The following is a 20,225-nucleotide window of genomic DNA, read 5'->3' on the forward strand; positions in this document are numbered from 1 at the left end:
TCGGTGGAGTGGGGACAATGGCCACCAGAAACCCTCACCGAGGTCCCGACGGTTTCCTGGAAGAGGCCGTCAGGCCCTTAACAAGCTTCTGGACCGGTGGTGGTGGTCCAAGAACCAGACGAGCGGTTCTTGACTTTGTCTCGCTGAGCTGAGCTTTCATCCTTCTTCCCTTGCAGTCCTGGTAACGCGGGAGGACGACTTCAACAACCGCTTGAACATCCGAGCCAATTTCAAGGGCTGCACAGCTCTGCACTACGCTGTACTGGCTGATGACTACCTGACGGTCCAATTGCTGCTGGATGGAGGTGAGTTTTGGGGCTCCAACTGGCTTTTGGGGCCAGGAGCACTTCTTCTGGGTAGGCCTGTCCCACAGAACCGTCAGGCTCGGACAAGGACCGCACTCTGCCGTTGTCAGGATTAGGTGTGGTTGGCTGCTTGCTTTAATCTCTTTGGTTTTTTGGTTTCTGTGTTCCCGTTCATCCCCAGCGGTTTTCCTCTGGTGGCTGTTCTTCTCCTCGTCGTTGAGTCTTCCCTTTCTTCCCGCAGTTCAGTGGGGATGCAGCCTCTGGTCTCTCTGTTAAGTATTTTGAACGTGCCCTTTCACCGTGTGCGCCCTGCTCACCTGTCATATCCCTTATGTACCTGTGTGGCGTGGAATCGAAGAGCCCCCGCTTTACTGGGCACGGATCTGCTGCGTAGACAGGCACTGGATAGGTACTGGTACCCACCTCAAACAGTTGAGGCTCCGGTACTGTTGGTACCTTGGCTCTGCAGCTCTTGTGAGGGTTGGTGGAAATCAGCTGGTGCAGTTATTGGTCCTCCCGGTTAGATCCCTTCTTCTCCTGGATCGTGCTTTACTGTCACCTCTTGTGTGCTCACAGCTCTAGATTTACTGATCCACAGAGATGTTGGACTCGATGATCTTAAGGGTCTTTTCCAAACTGAACGATTCTGTGGTACTAAAGAGGTGAAAATCCGTAGGATTATAGCACAGTTTGGGCTGGAAGAGACTTCAGGAGGTCTCTAGTCCAACCTCCTGTTCAAAGCAGGGTCATCTGTGAGGCCAAACCAGGTTACTCAGGGCTTTAAGCCAGCTGGGTCCTGAAAACGTCCAAGGATGGACACTGCCCAAGCTCTCTGGGCAGCCTGTTGCAGGGCTTGGCTATCTTTGTGGGGAAAAAGCTCAGCAGGACTAGTAGAGGAAAAGGAGAAGGTGCATTTAGCGAAGAGAGAAGAGATGTGCTACCGTGCCAACAGGGGTTTTTTAGATCTACCCTCCTGCTGGTCTTTACCAGGATGACATTTGTGTCTCTCTTAGGCTGTTACCCAGAACTAGAGCCTGCTGAACGCCCATCTAGATGGGCACGGAGCTGCAAATGGTTCTGCAGACCCCAGGGCTAGTCAGTAGAGTTCTGCTTTCCTCCAGATTTGTGTCCTTGGTCCCTTGCCCTCCTCCTCCTCCAACACTTACCCCTCCTCCCAGCAGGGTCACCTGGGGCACCTTTGAACGAGCAAGAAGCAGCGATGTCGTGCTGCTTTCGAGCGCGTGCCTTCTGCCAAAGGCAGCGTGTAGCGACTGAATGCTGCCAGCCCGTCCCTGAAGTGGAGAGACTCTCTAGCGTCCGTCTAGCCAGCTGCTGATTTCTGCAAAATATTTTAGGAATGTCATCGTCTTCGTGGTGTGGGCGTCCCAGGAGTTAGTTTTGGGGAAGGAGGCAGGCAGATAATTGCGAGACGGGCTCACATAAGGCTCATTCCTTAAGAAAGCAACTAAAAAGGTAATGGAAAGTAGCATCTGTGAAGGCTAAACATCCCCTGAAGAGATGTAGAAAAATAATGGTAGGAGCGTTGAACCTTGATACTCTCCTATACCATATGCTCGTTATCTTTCACAAACAGAAAAACAAGACTGAAAGGTTGAGATTCAATACCTCTGAATTCCCCAGTTAACTCTGGGTCAGGATTTCTCTCCGGGAGCCCGCCAGATACCAGAAACCTATCTCTTGGCCATAAATTAACCCCCCCAAAAAAAGGAGCCACTGCAAATGGATTTAGGCTGGGTTTCTTGGGGATGCTTGCAGAGAAAGGCGCTCAAAAAGCAGGCAGCTGCTCTGTAGGCTGTGGGAGTATGTGCGTGTGGTGGCTGGGAAGTCCTCAGACAAAAATATTGGCCCGTGTGTGGTCCATGGAGCGCATTTGTCTGCCGTGGCAGCCCTCCTCCGTGCTGGCAGCGTATGTAGGCACTGCCTGAACACCCAACCTGCCGCTTTCTCGGGGCATCTGCCTGCCGGCACGACTGCTGCGCGGTCCAAGCGCCCGTGTTGGCTTGTCCAAGGGCAGAAGAAACCCCTCCGGCAGGACCTCTGAGATCCATCCCGTGGTGGTGGGCAGAGATGCCTTGCGGGAGGAGTGGAGCGGGCTTTCCCCTGTCGAGCGGTGAGTGGGGAATGCACAGACCGGGAAGGGCTTTGAGGGTGAGGGTGACGAGCAAGAGGAGCCTCTGCGGCGTCAGGGCGTGGGAAAGCCCTCGTCGCGGCGGCGTGGTGAGCAGATCTGAGCAGGGTGAGGCTGTGGCTGTGGAGGCTGAGGAGTATTTCACGGGTGGGGTGGTGTGAATCTCAGCGGCGGTGTTTGCTCTCTGAAAAACGCCTCAAATGCCGGCGTGGACTAGGCGGGAGGGCAGAGGGGCGGCCCGCTGTGAAGGTGGCACAGCCCCAGCGCCAGCGGGGCCGTCGTGGTCAGGAGAAGGCGGCGATGGCAGAGCTGCCAGCAAGAGGCTGAGAGCTCTCGCTCAGCCTGTTCGGTTTGGGCTGGCAGCCGCCTGCCGCACCCTCCGGGGAAAAGCTGGAATAACGTTTTTTCTACAAAGATACTTGTTCCTTGTAGTTCTGGTTTAGCCCAGAGTTAGTGGAGGAGCCTTTCTGTTAGTTTTACTGGACTTTTTACCAAGTCCTCCGTGCTCATGGGCGAGGTACACAGACTGTCAGCTACACTCAGCTGGGAGGTACGTGCCCCACGTTGGGCGCCAGGTATTAATAAGGAAAATAATGAAATCTATACCATATGTACAAATAGATACAGCCCCAATACCGAACCCAACTGCCCCCACCCCGATGACGACCCGTCCCCCCCACGCTGCAGGGCTGGCACTGGGGCAGTCCCAGGCTGGACTGGGCAGCAGACAGGGACGGGAGGCAGGAGCTGGGCTCAGGCCCTGGATTCAGGGACGCACGGGGCGGGATGGACGACAGAAGGACAGACAGAGCCCTCCTCAGGTGTCGCCACCGAAGGAGAGAGCTTGACCCTGGGGACCCCTCAGCTTTGCACTGACCGTGCCGTCCGTGGGGTGGAACACTCGGTGGGTCAGGGTTGGGTCCCCTGGCCGGTTGGCTCCTCCCTGCAGGGGCGGCCTTTTTCGGGCTGGGGACCCTTTTCCCTCCCGCAGCCCAACACGGGCACAAGCCTCAGCAGTGACCTGGGTGGCTCCAAGAACCAGTCCCAGGCAGGGCCTCTCTGCAGCCCATCCCTTGGGGCTGGCTGTGACCCTCAGGGGTTGGCACTGCTGGGAGCAGTCCCTGGCTGGGGACACGTGCTGCTGGTTCAGACAGGGCCGTCAGTTGGAGGGGAATGAACTGAAAAGTTAAAGCACTGAAGCAGAATTAGTTCTGGTTTAGCCCAAACCAGGCCATTTGTGCCTGCCTTTGAGAGTCTCCCTGCAAGACGTATGTATTTTGAACTGGTTCAAAGTACCGAGGCAGCTGCTTGGTTATCCTAAGTACTGGTAAAATATGGGTGCAAAGAAGTGAAGTTGACACTAAAGAATTTCGCCGTACTGAATAAATCATGGCAAGTAGCGAGTCCAGCTCATTTCTACATCTGTCCCCTGCTTGGCTATCAGAGTGCTGTTACGATACAGGCCTCTCTATTAAGAGAGAACTGTTCTTTTTGTTCAAAAGCTGTGGCTGTAGCTGTGCTGGAGCCGCTGCCATCTTTGAGAATGACCGCTTCTGCCGCTCGGTGCTCACAGAGCGTTCTTTGTTCGTGGCAAAGTGTCTCAGCTCCGAAGAACTCACTTGGATCACGGGGAAAAAAGGCGTATGACAATCTGTAGGACTGTCTTTGTTTGAGTACAACTGGAGGGATTGTGTCCCGGATCTGAGTGAGGATTCAGAATTTGGCCAGCCGCAGCGCTCAGACGTGGCGGTCGCTCATCACCCTTCTGTTCTGACGGAAATCCGTCGGGATAGTCTGCGCTAAGGATCCGTTTCCAAGTGGAAATCATCATCTTGCAAAGACAGGAGCGCGTCCCAGCGCTCAGACCCTGGGAAGAGCAGTCCACCGACACGATTCTCCACTTGGTGCGTGAGGTGAAAGTCCCTGCAGGAGCCCGAGGCTGAGCTTGCAACGTTCTTCAGATCAATCCTTATTTGAGCCCATCCGCAACGTCCACTTACCCTTTGCGGTCATCGTTCTGATGAAAACGGATGACGATTTCCTTGCTAAATACGTCTCCCCTCGTTGTCAGGTGGATTCTTCTGAGCTGGCCGCGTCGCAGCACACCCTTCCCTTCCCTTTCAGCGAGTTTTGCACGCCGGGGTTCGATTTCCCGATGCCACGAGGTTTTTCATCGCCTCGACTTCGGGGGGGGGGTGGGGGTGGGGGGGGGTGGGGGTGGGGGGGGTGTTCCCCTCCTCCTGGTTCGGCGCCGTAACAAAGCGTCCCTCCCCGCGCCCTTGTCCGCCTCATCTGCGATGAATACACGGCCGAAGGTCTCCGCGGTGGAGATCGAACACCTTTCAAAGTGTCCCTGCCCCGGGCCCTTTGTGAGGGTAATTTCCCCGTGCCTGCCATTGACGTCCAAGCAGAGGATGGCTCCTGTTTGCTGACATGGAACAGGCTCCCCTCGCTCCCTCCCTTGCCCTTCCCTACACCTGCCTTTTTACTAAATGTCCATTGACTCGCCCCAACACTTCCTTCGCTCGCTGCCCTGCCCTCGGGGCCAAAGCCATTAACTGCCGAGTCCCCTCTCTGCTAAAAACCCCGTTGTTTTTTTTTTTTCCAAGGGAAGCCCCCCTGCACTTGCCCCTCACCCCACATCCCTGGCCTTTTGTGGCCCATTCAGTGACTCGCTTGACCCCTCCAGGACCTTACCGCCTTGTGGTCAGCATGTGTGTGCCCAGCAGACCGCGAGACGAAGTCGCTGCTCTGTTGTCCTTTCGGGTAGTTGTTGGTGACATTTCACAGTGTCCTGACCTGAGCTGACACCATAAATATCGGTGTTTAGGGGAAGGGGTGGGTGGGAGCTCGCATCCGCAGAGCGCACCAGTTGCTACTGCAGGCACGATCGATTCAGGGGGCTTTGTGTTTGGCTTGGAGGAAGGAAGGCAGGGTCTCCAGCTCGTTGACGGTGGAAGTCTCTTCATTTTAGAGGTTGCTTTTATTATGTCTTTAAGTCTGCTACGTGAAATGGCCGGTATTTAAAGGTTCAGCTTGCTGCAGGCAATAAGGTAGCCTTGCCATACAGCTCAGACACCTGCTGGCGCCCTTCTAAGTCTGATTCTGCCCCAGAACTGCCTCTGAAATGCAAGTAGCTGGAGGAGCCCAGGCAGGCACTGATCCGTGGGGAATTGGGGCTGGAGCTCAGCATGTCTGGAAGCCCAGTGGGTGTATTCCTGCCCTCCATCCCTCCTCTCAGCTCCAGACGTTTGCTGATAGTCAAAGCGAACCTCCCTGGTGGCTCACGTTGCCACCAGCCCTCTTGGCCTCCAGCAAGTCCCTGGAGGAGACTGAGGAGCCGGCTTGAGTTCAGGACTGCCTGGAATTCAAAGGCTGGCCCTTCTCGCCGTGTGGGTGCAGCAGTCTCAAGCTGGTGGGTTCGAGGTGATGGCAAAGGCAGCAAAGACACAACCTGCAGCCCTTCCATGTCCCTGTGTAGAGGCCTGTCCGTTCCCAGCCCCTCGGTGCTATTGCAGATGAGGTTTATGGGGTGTTTCGCAGTGGAATCAGTTGTGATTCGTTTTGTTTTAATTTCTTGGGACGTGCTTGTGTTCTGTTTTGGTTTTTTTTTTTTTTTACTCCCATGTGCCAAATACACAGCAGGGGTTTAGGCCCACAGAACACCTGCAAGCTTTAGATTTGAGCAGCCATTGCCTGATGCTGCTTTGTTGGGGGCTAACGTGGGGAGAAGGGTTTGGGTTTGAAATACTCTTAACGACCTCAGACCTGGCGTGGGGCTCAAAAGCGGGGCTCTGAAGAAGGACAGGCCCTCCCCAAGGGAGCTGAGCGGTAGGAGGCTTGAAGAAGCTTGGAAACCTGAAGAGGCTGGAGAGGTTCACCAGAAAATGTTTGTCTCTGTGCATCCCTGAGTAGCCCCTCCTTTATTAAACTAAGCACAACCTGCCCGCCTTCGTGGTAAAGGCCCTGTGCAGCCTGTCCCAGCCCTGTCACGCTGTCGTTTGCTGTTGAGAGATGACCCTGCTGACAGCCAGGACGCCACTGCCTTGTGGATAGACCCGAACAAGCATGTTGGCTTGGAAGGAGCTCACCTGGATGCTGCAGAGCTGCTGTTTTCTCTCCCCTGGGGCTCTCTCCAGTGCTCAGTTGTCTGCAGGAGGCGTTGCAAGTGGGTTGCTGCTGTTCTGTGTGTGGCTCAACAGTGTTTCCTTGCTGGCGTGTGTTTCTCTCACCATACCCAGCTCCTATCTCCTACTTTACATTCCTCGAAGAGTGGTAGACCTTTGCCCCTGACTAAAGCATCTGGGTCCACAGATACTCTGTAAAAGTCACGAGGGACAAAGAGGGAGCTGAGGGGAGGGCTGTGTTTCCCCATCAGGGTGCCGGCGCATTGTAGAATCCCGGAGCCGTGAAATCGCTGAGGTTGGCAGGGACCTCTGGAGACCATCTCGTCCAATCCCCTGCTGAAAGTGGGGTCTCCTGGAGCAGGTTGCCAGGACTATGGGTCCTTTGGTTGGGGTTTGAGTATCTCCAAGGATGGAGACTCCACAGCCTCTCCGGGCAGCCTCTTCCAGCGCTCCATATCCATCACAGTCAAGTTTTTTCTTATGTTTTGGATGGAATTCCCTCTGTTTGGGTTTGCGCCTGTTGCCTCCTGTCCTGTCACTGGGCAGCACTAGGAAGATCCTGCCTCCATCTTCTTCATTACCTCCCATCAGGTCTTTAGGCACATTGGTAGCATCCCCCTGAGCCTTCTCTTCTCCAGGCTAAACAATCCCAGCTCTCAGCCTCTCCTTGTATGAGGCACCAGTCCCTTCGTTGTCTTCTTGACCCTTTGCTGTGCTCACTCCAGTGAGTCCGTGTCTTTCTTGACCTGGGGAGTGCAGGAGTGGACACCAGATGGGTCTCAGCAGTGCTGAGCAGAGGGGAAGGATCCCCTCCCTCGCCTTGCTGGCAACGCCCCTCCTAATGCAGCCCAGGACACCGTTGGCCTTCTTTGTGGCACATTGTTGGCTCATGGTCCACTTGGTGCCCACCAGGACCTTCTCTGCCAAGCTACTTTCCAGCCAAATGGCCCCCAGCCTGTGCTGGTGCCTGGGCTTGTTACCTCCCCACGGTCAGGACTTCCCCTTGCTGAACTTCATGAGGTTCCTATCAACCCATTTCTCCAGCCCACCGAGGTCCCTCTGGTTGGCAGCACAACCCTCTGGCTTATCAGCCACCCCTCCCCGTTTTGTATCTCCTACAAACTGGCGGAGGGTGCGCTCCACCCATCACCAGGGTCATCGGTGAAGCTGTTCAGCCGCTGTATCCCACTAGTGACAGGCCTCCAGCTTGCTCGTCATGACCCTTTGAGCCTGGCCATTGAGCCAGTTTTCAGTCCCGCTCCCCTAGCCTGAACTTTATCTGCTTGTCTACGAGGATGTTACAGGAGATGGCGTGGACGGCCTTGCCAAAGTCAAGGTAAACAACATCCACTGCTTCCTCCTTCAAAAATCCGTGCTGACTGCTCCCAGTCACCTTCTTGTGATAGGGAAGGGTTTCCAGGATGAGTTGCTCCATCACCTTCCCGGGAATCAAGGTGAGGCTGACCGGTCTGTAGTTCTCTGGAGCCTCTTTCTTGTCCTTCTTGAAGATAGCCACGCTGTTTGCTTTCTTCCCATCCCCAAGGGCCTCTCCCCATCACCACGACCTTTTAACCATCATCAAGAGTGGCCTCACAAGGACATTGCTCAGGTCCCACTCATGAGTACTTGGTTAAATGTTCCCTAACCTGATCTTCCTCCACAAAGGGTCAGTCTTCCTTCTTCCAGATGTTCCCGCTGGAGCCCACACCCCTGGAAGTCGGGCAGCCCCAAGGGTAGGGGAGACCCCTCGTCCTGGCTGAGGCTCAGTGGAAACGGGGGGACAGCCTGGGGAAACCCCCGTGGGCTTCCAACTTAGGGACAGCAGCGCTGCTGAGGGATTTGCCCTGCAGGGAGACATCCCGCCTCCCGCCATGGGACACTGTTTAACTTTCACACCCTTGTCCTGGGAAGAGTTGTCATGGCTGTGGTGCCCTTGTGATAAATTAAAGTGATCCTAAACAAAGCACAGAAGAAAAAGCTGCAGAGAAACGTCTTGTTCTTCGGCCGGAGCTTGTGAAACGGAGAATCAGAATATGGTGACCAATTCCTCCCGTACGCACCTGGGAAACTCGGGCACCGAAATGGAGAAGCAAGATTTCCCTGGCGCTTAACAGCTCGGCTGTCATTTTTCTTGGCTATTGAATTGTTTTTCCAAGCGCTTTTCCAAGTGCTTTTTTTCCAAAGCGTGTTTTGTGTGTGCGTCCCTGCAGCTCGGGGGCTGGCCGGACTGTGAAAATGGACTTTGCTGATGCCCGTGGGTAGGTGGTCTCTGACATTTCCTATCTTTGCTTCAAAGCAGAGCAGTTCCCTCCTTCAGACCCTGACCCTTTGCCCGTCGTCGGGACCTCTCCTCTCTCTATCCCCATCGCAGGGATGGACACATCTCCTGCCAAGCCTGAGCAGCCTCATTGTGTGTCTCGTTCTCCCCGGCGCTCTCCAAATCATGGACCACTTTGCTTTCTTCTTCCCCTCTTCAGAGATCCCCTTTGCTTCCAGCTTTTCCTAGAGCCAGCTTGCAGGCTGGCCGGGCGTCACTCCATGGACTCGTGATGGTTCCTTGGCCGTGATCTCAAAATTAAGGCGACCACGCCAAAGGGGTTTGCTTCAATCAAACAGTGAGATTTTATTGTTTGCCCGTAAAGCGGTGTGCGATGGGGAAAGAGGGTGAAAGGAAAGGGGAAAGTAAAGTGAAAAGAGGACAGAGATCGATAGCTGCCACCGCGGGCCCAAGGCGTCCCTGTGGTCCCAGGTCCAGGCAACGTCCCGCCGGTCCTAACGATCATCATGATCCTTGGTGGGGGGAGCTTCCAAAGTTTGGGTGCTGAGGAGCCCCTTTTTATGCCCAGCTCCTCCTCTGTATCTCCGCCTCTTCTCGGCTCCATCGATGCTGATCGATCCCTCTTGATAACGGTTCTCAGGCTCCTCCCTGGCACCGGAGAGCGGCACAGCACTCCTTAGCCAAAACAGAGCCCTCTTGCCTCCGCAAGGCTCCCTCCTTCAGCGGTTGTCTCCCCCCACAAGGTTTCTAGAAGGGAGAAGCAGACAGCAGCATCTCTTACAGATACCAGCATCTCCATCCTTTTGCTGTTTCCTGCCAGATGCACAAGTTGCTCAGCTCTCATCCTTGCTCTGTCCAGGGCATCATGACCTCACCAGCCTGGCCTCCCATTCCCAGGATCAGCAGCTGCTTCTCAGGCAAGCCCTGCAGGCTCGTGTCAGGATGTCAGCCTCGCTTTCGGAGTCCATACTCCTGATGACAAGGTTGAGACAACGCTGGTTTCGGACCGACTCTTATCCTGCGTGGGAAACATCTGCTCCGAAACACCCTTTGCCTCCTTCTCCCTGCGTGGGCCTCTTGGTGTAACTCTGGCCCTGATCCCTGTTCTCATACCAGCACTTCCAGTCTCTTGGACTGGGGGTTGATGGTCTCGGAGGTGCAGAGTGGCTGAGGTCACGCAGCCGGAGAAGCTGGGAGGGGAGCTGGGGTCTCGGCCACGTCTCACCGGAGCAGCCTCGCCGCCCCTGCCGCCTGGAGAGACTCGAGCACCCGTGCCGAGGGCTCGTGCTCGAGTCTCTCTTGCCAAACGTGAGCGATCGAGTCAGCTCTAATTAGAGGGGAGAGAGAGAGAGGAAGGAAAGGCCATACATTTATGAAAACATTTTAGCTGACGCTGCAATAACCCAGCCTTCTGAACTCGATTTGCCGGTGGATTATCAGAGCACAGTGGTTGGGAATGCTCCACGCTCACCTCCTGGGTGCAGTGTAACTGCAGATGTTGTGGATGCATGACGGGTAAATGACTTCCAGAGCTGGCATGGCGAGGGGTGGCCTTTTGACATCAGAAAGTGAAAATGCTGGCGCTTTGCTCAGGAAAATTGTAATTGTAGCTGGCTTGCTTGTGTTTGGATTCTGCATATGTCTTGGAGAGTTCTCAGTCGCATCCCAGATGGAAAGGGCTCCGTTCTCATAGAGAGGGGGCGAAGGACAATCACTAGGCGGCTGTGGCCTCCCAGGTCCCCAGCAGCCAGCGCGTGGTGACAAAGAGGAGACGCCTTGGGCCCAACCGCATCCTGAGAAGGTGACGTCGTCGTTTCGCTTGGTGGAGTCACCAGCGTTGAGCAAGAGCAAAACCACATGAGACACTGAGGAAGTCAAGCTGCCGTGGGTCTGCTGGGCTGAGGGTCTCTGAACAGCAGGTCTTTTCGAACGCTTGGATCCCCAAAAATGTCCAGCCAAGGTTCAGCTGCCCCTGTACAGTGAGTTCAAACCTACTGAGTTGTTTTGCTTTCCTTGGTTCTCCATTGAGCCCTGGAGACTCATCAGATAGGAGAGCACTGCCCCGGGGCCCAAGACAGCAGATGTACGCTCAAGAAGTTCCCACGTGAGCTGGTTCCCTCAAGAAGTTCCTACATGAGCTGGTTCCCTCAAAAAGTTCCCACATGAGCTGGTTCCCTCAAAAAGTTCCCACATGAGCTGGTTCCCTTCAAAAAATGTTTCATTTATTCTAAAGCTGCCATGGCAGCTTTTCCTGTCTCACCCTCGGTCTCTGCTGGCTCCACCTCTGTGCCTTGCCATCAGGCAGGGCTTTGGAAGGCCCAGTGGTGCGGGTCCAGCAGTGCCAGCCCACAGGACGGAGCAGCACAGGAACCGGGAGTCCCTTTGGTCCGTGGTGGTCGTTACAACGGCACAGCGTGCCTGGGGGCGGGCTGGGAGAACGGGTGTGTTTGTCTTGAAAGCCGGTGGTGTTGCAGCTCGGTTTGGGGAACTGAAAACCACAGGCTGCTCTGTCTTCGCTGGGGTTTTTTTTTTTGCCTCTTGTTAGCCCGAGTGAGGAACTGTTTGTCTTGGGAAGGACAAGGCTGGAACTCAGCAAAACCAGACCAGTGTGAAATAACAACTCTGCCTTTGCTGTCCGGGATCCTGCAGGCGGGTAAGCGCTAAGGGCCCGGGCCAGGGCAGCATCCCTGCTCCCGCCGAGCCCTGGGCTCGCAGATCCCTTATTGCCCAAGCCCTGGTGTCGGAGGGAGCGCTGCTGAGTCCTCCCCTGAGCTCCTGCCAGCGCCTCGGAGGACACCGAGCCCTTCCTCAGCCCAAGGCGGCAGCGGGGTGTTGGGGTCGGCGGTTTTGGGGAGTCACACGCGTGGTAGCTGCCCCCGGGTGCTCCGTCCTGGAGGTTTGCTATAACACGTCCATCCCAGGCCAGCTGTTGGGCAAGAGTGCCTGAAATCCTCTCTCCCTGCTCATATTTACAAGAGAATGTGATAAATTCCGTATTGATTCCTTCTGTGGCACTGTAAATTTTGCAAAAGATGATTAAATAGCGCAATAGAGTCTGCAAGTGCCGTGGCTCAATATGTTCTGGGCCGGCGTATCGACCCCCTCCATCCAACGGCAGCAAGTTCCACTCCCAGCCGCGCCAGACCAGTAATTAAAATCCTGTGAGACTGGGATTTAGAAACCAATCATATCCCAGCGTCGAAGTGTCTGACATCCCGCCGTGGCGGCAGCAATAAGCGTGTAAGTGCAAGCACATTGATGGCCGCGTCCGAGTGCTTAAGAATAGTTTCCCCATAGGGCAGGGGAGCAAATAGATCCCTCTCCAAGTGTTTCTGGGTACAAAACTCTTCACTGACGTAATGTTTGCCGTGGATTTAATAGCTCTGCACACGCGTAGATAGAGAGAGGGATGGTGATTCCTTCCTTCTCGCACCATGGCCTTACAAACAAGAACACGGGGGGTTGTTTTCACACCAAGCCGTCAAGTTCTCCTCAACCAACTTAAACTCCCATTAGAGTAAAGCAAGACTAAAGGAGCAGGAAGGTCAACTTGTTTTGAGGTGGAGGCTGGCCACCAAACCATGGTAATGATGTATTTTTGTGGACGACATCAAGGTACCTGAGGTAGCCTACCTGAGAACTGAAGATAGAGTTAAATGGCTGAAATCAAGAATGGGAGCTACGCCATCTCCTTCCATGAGGTTTCTGCGTGGACAGAGGTGTGGAGGATGCTGGAGCACTTGTCAGTGGGTGTGGGATCCAGCTTACTTCTCAGTTTGGTGCAGGTCGTCTTCATCCTGATGAATACCGGTGAACCTTCGCTTAAAATGGGGTGAATGAACGGTGCTTTGGGGCCAGTCCTTTAGTTGGAATAAACTCACTGCTTTCAGCAGCACCGAGCAATAATTTGTGCGCTTCATATCTGTTGATGGTGAATCTGGACAGCAAGAACGGGTTTGCCATAAGCACTTTAAGCATTGGTACACTATTTTTTCTAGCATGTGTGTAATCTCATTATCCACTACTGTTGAATGACGTCTAGAAACCCTTGTATATCTAAGGAGCTAAGTGACAGGCAAGAATGGTTGGGGGTGTCGGCAGTACATGGAATCGTCGAATCATTTAGGTTGGAAAAGACCCTGAAGATCCTCAAATCCAGTCATAAACGGGACATGGCCCAGACTTCTCAGTATTACAGCACAATCTCTGGCCGTAGAGGAGCATTTTCTGGACTGCGAGGAGGAGGAGGCAAGGGGGAGGCCCTCAGAAGAACTTTCCTTAGGTGATGGATCCATTGGTCTTTGGGCCGTAGCAAGCCTTACTCTGATGGTGTCCTAGGTCCTGGTAGCTGAGCAGGCTTCAGTGACTTCCACTGGGGGACAGCAGATAACCAATAAAGGGTTTTTTTGAGCCCAAAATACCGAGTCCAAATTACCCAAGCCTTTCCACGCTCTGGTCCTTCCTGGGCGTCGCCGGAGAAGGTGGTCTTTGGAAGCAGTTTGAGCTGAAGCACTTGTGCAAGCTGGAAGCAGTCGGAGCTACGACGTAGCTAGTGCTCGTAGGGTCTTGAGGGAAGCTTCTTTTTCCTCGGATACCTCCAGCCTTGTGCAAGACCTCGCAAACCTGCCTCCCCTGCTTCATCCTCGTCACGAGATCGGCGTCTGGGCGGGACACGGAGTGGTGTGTGACAGGCACGGGGGACCAGCAGCCCCCGCGGTGATCCCCTGAGCAGCTTCCCTGGTCCGCAGAGCGGCAGGAGGGAGGCTGCCGGGCCGGGCCAGGCCGGGCCGTGCCGGGAGTGCCCCAGGAGCAGTACCTTTGCTCAGAGAAGCACTGCTGGAAGGCACGCTCCTCTGCTGGAGCTCTGAGGAGGCAGACCCAAAATGATGTGTGTTATCGTTAACCCACAGTTTTATTCATTTTCCCTCTTTCTTCTTCTATTGCAGCCTTCCGTTTGCCACGTGTGTGACCTGTTTTATGCATCCAAAGGGAAATACGGTCCTCTACCGTAGTTTTCCTGGGGGGCAGGTTCTGGTTGGGATTGTACCTGTGCGCTGGGCATGCCTCTGCAGAGCTCCTTCTTTTCCCGAGTTCACTAGGGTCACTGGAAGCAAATTGGGTCGTTGCGTTGTGTTTTGTGATTTTAGACCGGGGTGCAAAATCGATGGGCGAGAGTGCAGCCATAAAGGAGGGCAACGGCCCTCGGCCCAGCGCCGAGCAGCGTGAAAGAGATGTTAAGGGCTTGTTTCCAGTTTGGAAGTGTTCTGCAGCTCGAACCCTGAGGGCACCAAAGCCCCTTCAGGACGCGGCGTGTCTGACTCAAGTGAGCGTTGGGCTGAGTTTCAGGAGGTCTGGGGTGCTTCTCAGCCCTGCCAGCTCTAGGTGTTCCTCTCTCTTCCACCCTTCATCGCCTCCATCTGCCCAGCAGGCTCCTCTAAGCAGGCTGCTCGCTGCGGGTGCCCGACCACGCGGCGCTGCAGGGCTCGGCTGGGAGCGCACCGCATCCGACCGCGGCGCCGCGCCTCTGAGAGCAGCCGGGAACAGCACTGAAATCCTTTGTTTTCAGGGTTTCCGTCATTATTTACCCCTGAGGAGCCTTTCTCTTGTACCGGCTTGTTTCTCAGGTGAGGAACGCCGAGATTCTTGGACATCAGCGATGCCTCTGCATGGAGCAGATCCCGGTTCCCACCTGGAGGCACTGCCCCCCGCTTGGGAAGGCAAGGCTTTCTGCCCAAAAAGTTGCGCTGATGTTTCCTCTTGGGTGTTTTTTCCACGTGTCTGCTACTGTGTCTCCGTGTGTGTGTGTTTTTCACGGTTTGGTGTCACGTTTGCTGCCTTCCACTGTCGTCCTGTGGTGGCTGTGACAAGCCAGGAGTCGTTGGCGCTGGTGGGTCACTCGGTGTTTGAGCTCCTGCTGGACTCCTCAGTGAAAACTCTCCGGGCCTGGCCGTTTGTTAACGCTCAGTGATGGTTTAAAACCGTTTTCTGCCGATGCTTCAGCTTGAGGCCGTTCCTACGGCGTGTCCCTGGCAGAGGTTTGGTGTGGGAGCCTTTCCGTGGTAACGGCGGCTGCAGGGAGCAGGTAGCCCTTCCTCGCCTCACCTCGAGCCCTCCTGCTTCGCCTGTGGAACCTCACCTCCTCTGGCTGACTTCCAGCTTCTGAGGCGGCTGAAAAGAGGTGCCAGTTTTCATTCCTGAAGCAAGGGCTGCTTTCAAATCCTTTTTTTGACCTGTGTTTTTTACATTTAACTTGCCAGAGCAAATGCTCCAGTTGGTTTGCCTCGTCTGGACGCAGCTTCCAGGCTTTGAAGGATGGGGAGGGGGGGTAGTTTATTCGCAAGATCCTCATTTTTCTCATTATACAGACTTTTTAATAAATAGCACGGGTTTCTTTAATCTTTAACATCCGTGTTTCTGAAAGTTACCTGCTGGTGGGCTGCAGCTTTGTTTCTGGCAAGATTCACGTGTTTCCCTTTCCACGCAGAGCTCCTTGGCGACGGATTCTTCGTCGCGTTTTGCTTGCAATGGAGTTGAGCGCGAGCGCGTGTCCTGCTGCAGCGTGGTGCTTGGGAGCTGAGAAAGTCTTTTGCTCTGCCCAGGACTGAAGGAAGCCTTGCTTCTTGTCCTGTGAGCTGAGTGCTGGGGTCAGGAAGCAGCCCTTAGCCCGGTTCAGACCAGTTCATCCACTGATTGGTATCACGCTGCAGTCGCTGCGGTTTTCCTTAGCGCGTCCCGCCCTTCAGTCTTTCAGAGATGTGATTCTGAATCAGGACATTTCCTTCTGTGTTCCTGGCTCGTGCAATCGACGCCCTTGTCTTCTTTTTGTTTCCAGTCTTCAGTACCTAACGTCACTGCTCCACCGGTGGGACTTACTCCTTCACTGCCGTGGAGTTTATACGCTGGCATTGAGGCATCCTGCTGTTATCCTCCTACCTGCTCTTCCCAGTCTCCTCTGACGCCTCCCTCCCACCTTGCCCATCCTATGTTGGACTTTGCCGCTGCTGTCTCTCCGAAGCACGCACAGATTTGTCCCCAACCGGCTTCGTGAGGTTTGTGGGCGCTGGTTAAGCTGCAGGGACCTCTCCTTGCTGTGTCCGACCTGCCCTTGTCAGCCTCTCGCCTTCCTCTCGGGAGCTCTGGGTGTTTCTGGTTTAGAGACTCTCTCTGCTCCAGGGACTTCTAGTTTTTAATTAAGTCTGAAACGCTGCCTTCCTACCTCACTTTTCCAGCTCTGTATCGAGGCACCATCTCTCTGTTCGGTTGTGTATGTGTTAAAATTGATTAAAAACCATGCACAGCCGTAGTAGTGACTAGGTAAAGGCAGTCAGAACAAGTCCTCGAGAGATGGACGAGTTGCCAGCGTGGGGCAAAACGTGTTTTTAACGCAGTGAGGTGCAAAGTTGTCCGTGTTGGGAGAGGAGCACAGAGCAGGATTGACCCTTGGGACGTGAAGGCTCTGGAAAGGACGTGGAGTCACAGCCAGAGCAGGAGGAAGCCCTGAGAGCTGAGCCAGTCCTAGGCTGTAGCAAAAAAGGGAGTGAGAGGGATTTTAGGAAGGAGAGGCAGGACAAGAACTGATGTCTGGTGCTGGGCAAACTCATGTTGGAAAGGCTCCCTATGCTTTTAAGAGCGAGGGTGGACCGAGGGAGCGCAGATCCTGTTCCCCAAAAGCTCCGGGTGGGCTGCGGCCATCCCGGGGCCGTGCATTAGGCAGGGCTCGATGTGATGGCACTGGTTCAGCTCCCAGTCTGGGATGTCCCCCTCACCGTGCCTGCTGGCCTGGGCCCCTGGGGAGCCAGGAGGAGTTCGTTCGGCGGGGAGAACGGCATCTCCCAGCCCCCTTCGTCTGCAGGGGTGCTTCTCCTGGGGGAGTGTTCGTGGGCTGGGCTGTCAGGCTAAAGGAAAGGTCCTTAACGTGGCTCCTCGTTAAAGCGATGCTTCATCCGGGGATTCGAGGAACTGTGTAGGAGCCAGCGTTGGGAATCCTGCCGACCGCTGCGGTGTCGCCTTGGCGATCATTTCCTACGTCTTTTTTTTTTTGCACCTCGTGGTTAGCGTTCGTGGTGTCGTTGCCGGGTACAGCACTAACGCTTTTAACGAGGGTGTTATCCATCACTAACGAGGGCTTCTCATCGCTCAGTGCCGCCTGTCTGCGGTGACCTTCTCAGCTGCGTTTGCAGTCCCCTCAAAGAGGGAGATGAAGCTTGTTTGGGCAAGACCTGCTGTGGTGGGTTGACCCTGGCCAAAATGCCAGGTGCCCACCAAAGCCGCCCTATCGCTCCCCCTCCTTAACTGGACAGGGGAGAGGAAAAAAAATAACAACAGGTTTGTGGGGTTGAGATGAGGACAGGGAGATCACTCAGCATTGACCGTCACGGGCAAAACAGACTCGACTGAAGGGAAATGTCATTTATTACCAATTAACTCAGAGAGGAGTAATGAGAAATAAAACCAAATCTTAAAACACCTTCCCCCCACCCCTCCCTTCTTTCCCGGGCGTAACTTTGATCCTGATTTTCCTCCCCCCCCAGCGGCACAGGGGGAAAACAGGGAATGGAGTTGTGGTCAGCTCATCACTGTTGTTTTCTGCCGCTCCTTCCTCCTCAGGGGGAGGACTCCTCACACGTTTCCCCTGCCCCAATGTGGGGTCCCCCCCACAGGAGACAGTCCTCCATGACTTCTCCAGCGTGACTCTTCCCACGGGTTCAGTTCTCCATGAACTGCTCCAGCGTGGGTCTCCTCCATGGGGTGCCGTCCTTCAGGAACCAACGGCTCCAGCGTGAGCCCCCTCACGGGGTCACCAGCAGCAAACCTGCTCCAGCGGGGGCTGCTCTCTCCCCACGGGCCACAGGTCCTGCCAGGAGCCTGCTCCGGTGCAGGCTTCCCCCGGGGTCACAGCCTCCTTCAGGCACCCACCTCCTCCGGCGTGGGGTCCTCCCCGGGGTGCAGGCAGTCCTCTGCTCCACCGCCCACGGGCTGCAGGGGGACAGCCTGCCTCACCGGGGTCTTCCCCACAGGCCGCAGGGGAATCGCTGCTCCGGCGCCTGCAGCACCTCCTGCCTCTCCTTCTGCCCTGCCCTGGGTGTCTGCAGGAGGTTTCTCTCCCCTGTTCTCACTCCTCTCGCTGCAATTCCTGCTGCACAATCACTTTTTCCCCTTTCTTAACCCGTTATCCCAGAGGCAAAACCACCGTCGCTGATGGGCTCGGCCTTGGCCAGCGGCGGGTCCGTCTCAAAGCCGGCTGGCGTTGGCTGTGTCTGACATGGGGGAAACTTCTAGCAGCTTCTCACAGAAGCCACCCCTGTAACCCACCCCGCTGCCAAACCCTTGCCATGCAGGGCCGTTACACCTGCTTTTCACGCAGCCTCAACTGCTTTGGTTCCTGCCCGTGGCGTCTGCAGCTTACCATCCTCTTTAGCAGCAGCCTGTGTCTCTAGAAGGGGTTTTATTTGGTGTGTTCTAGCTTGGCAGCCATTTGTGGGTTTTCTTGATCCTTTCAGCCTCACTTCTGTTCTTGTGGGTTCTGAGCCACGCTGGTTTCTCCCCCAGCTCCCCACGGGTTGTGCGTGTCGCTCTGGAAAGGACAACCGCTGTCCTTGGAAGAAAGCGGGTCCTTAACCACAGCCACGCTCCTTCCCTGGGCCACGTTGCTGGGGTCTGGGGGAGCTGCTCTTCCTGGAGAGTTTTCATTTGCTTTTTTCTGTCTCCTTTTTTCCTCCCTGCTACTTTCTTACGTGATTTCTTCAACTCGGTGAAAGTACTCGGGTACGTGAGGGCGTGCAGGCGTGGAGCTGTGTGTAGACGTGTGTGGGCAGGGGAGAAGTCAGAGGCTTGGGAGCTTGCAGCTGCTCACCGCCGTCCTTAAGCGTGCTGAGCGTTTACTCCTGTGGAGAGTAACGTTTGCACTGGAGGGACCAAAGGCAGAATTAGCACGTCAGCACCTTGAGATGGTTTGGTCTCGTGTCCTCTCATAGCCAGGGTAATCAACAAATGCCACCAAGCAGGGTGGGCCTGGATGCTAAATCGTCTGGAGTGTTGTCCTCAAGCGTGCCCTCACCTTCTACTTCCACCCGGTACCTTTGAAAATTTTGCTCTGGTTCTTCCCTTGCTGAGATCTGAGGCTGTTCGCAGGGGAGCTGGAATTAAAGCGCTGGGGAAGGTTCGATGTCGTCGCGGGGGCGGGTCCTCGGCAAGAGCTAAAAGTCATTGCCCAGCGAGTGGAGCAGTGCCCGGTGATGTGCCCCTTGGATCTGTTGAAACATCAGGCAGGAAAGGGGTGGTAGGACCGCAGGCTGGGGTGGCTGCTTTCGTGTTCGTGTTCCATGTTAAAAGCTGCTTGTGAAATACGTGTCTTATTGATTTAAAACCAGGTTTACGTTACTGGAAAAAGGGGTGATCATGCTAATTCAATCACTGAAGGCTCAGGAGGACCCGAGTCTTTTTATATTACTTTAACTAGCCATCGGAGCAATAATAATGTCATTCCTTGTCAAAGCTGATGGCGGAGGGCATTGTGTAATCCCCAGCAGGCAGCACGGGCTGCTTCCTCCTGGTGAATCCCAGACGGTGGTGGTGGTCGAACAGGGCCCCGGAGAGGCGTCACTGCGGTGCCGAATCGCGTTTAGCTCACTGGAGTTGTGCCAGTCGTCCCAGTGCTTGTCTGCTGCTCAGAGCCTCCCCGGTTCACGATGACAGCCGCCCTCTGTGCCCGTCTCCAGCACCCTCAGCAGCGTACCCACTGTGGGCTTGGGGATTCCCAGCCTCTTCTTTTCTGGGATTTAGTTTCCTTCACCAGAAAATTGAGGTGTTTTTTTTTTTTTTTTCCCCTCCAGAGGAAACGGTGGGTTGGGTCCTGCAGGGAGAGGGGGGCTCCCCAAATCCCCTGGAGTGTGCTGGAGCACAGGATGGGCGAGCGGGGCTGTGACGGGTGCAAGGCGGTGACTTTGGCAGAAGGGGGTGCTCCCTGAGCCTGCTGAAAGAGCTTGGGGTGCTCCTGGGTGCGGGGCGGGGTGATGAACCAGCATCTGAGTGTTGCTGCTCGGGAGAGGCTCGGAGCTGGAGCTGGGCCTGGATCTGTGGCCGAGGAGCAGCTTTGGTCCCACGGAGGGCTCGGTCCATGCTGCCGTGCCAACGTGGGCTCTGCAGCGGGCAAGGGCTGGGCTGGGCACCCTCCTCACCGGGAAGGGTCTGACAAGGACCTGAACGAGTGGAGAGACCTCGAGGAATTCCTGCTGAAATGACTTTGGGGTGGCTTGACAACTGCTGTGAAGAGAAGCTTGCAAGATCAGTCTCTGGTCGGGAACCTGATGTATGAAGTCAGCAGCTCTGCTTCTGGGAGGCTGGAGGTGGCTTTATACTGGGGAGAA

General features: G+C 55.3%; 1 protein-coding gene across 1 annotated transcript in view; it reads left to right on the top strand.

Moving 5' to 3' along the window:
* The window catches only part of CLPB (ClpB family mitochondrial disaggregase), an 88,951-nt gene that overhangs the window by 33,823 nt on the left and 34,903 nt on the right, over positions 1 to 20,225 (top strand). Inside the window, exon 5 of the mRNA XM_086481543.1 lies at positions 177 to 305. Coding sequence (XP_086337669.1) covers positions 177 to 305 — 129 coding nt within the window. The remainder of the gene's footprint in view (positions 1 to 176; positions 306 to 20,225) is intronic.

This window comes from Leptosomus discolor, chromosome 1 (assembly GCF_034619465.1).
Source record: "Leptosomus discolor isolate bLepDis1 chromosome 1, bLepDis1.hap2, whole genome shotgun sequence".
Lineage (NCBI taxonomy): Eukaryota > Metazoa > Chordata > Aves > Leptosomiformes > Leptosomidae > Leptosomus > Leptosomus discolor.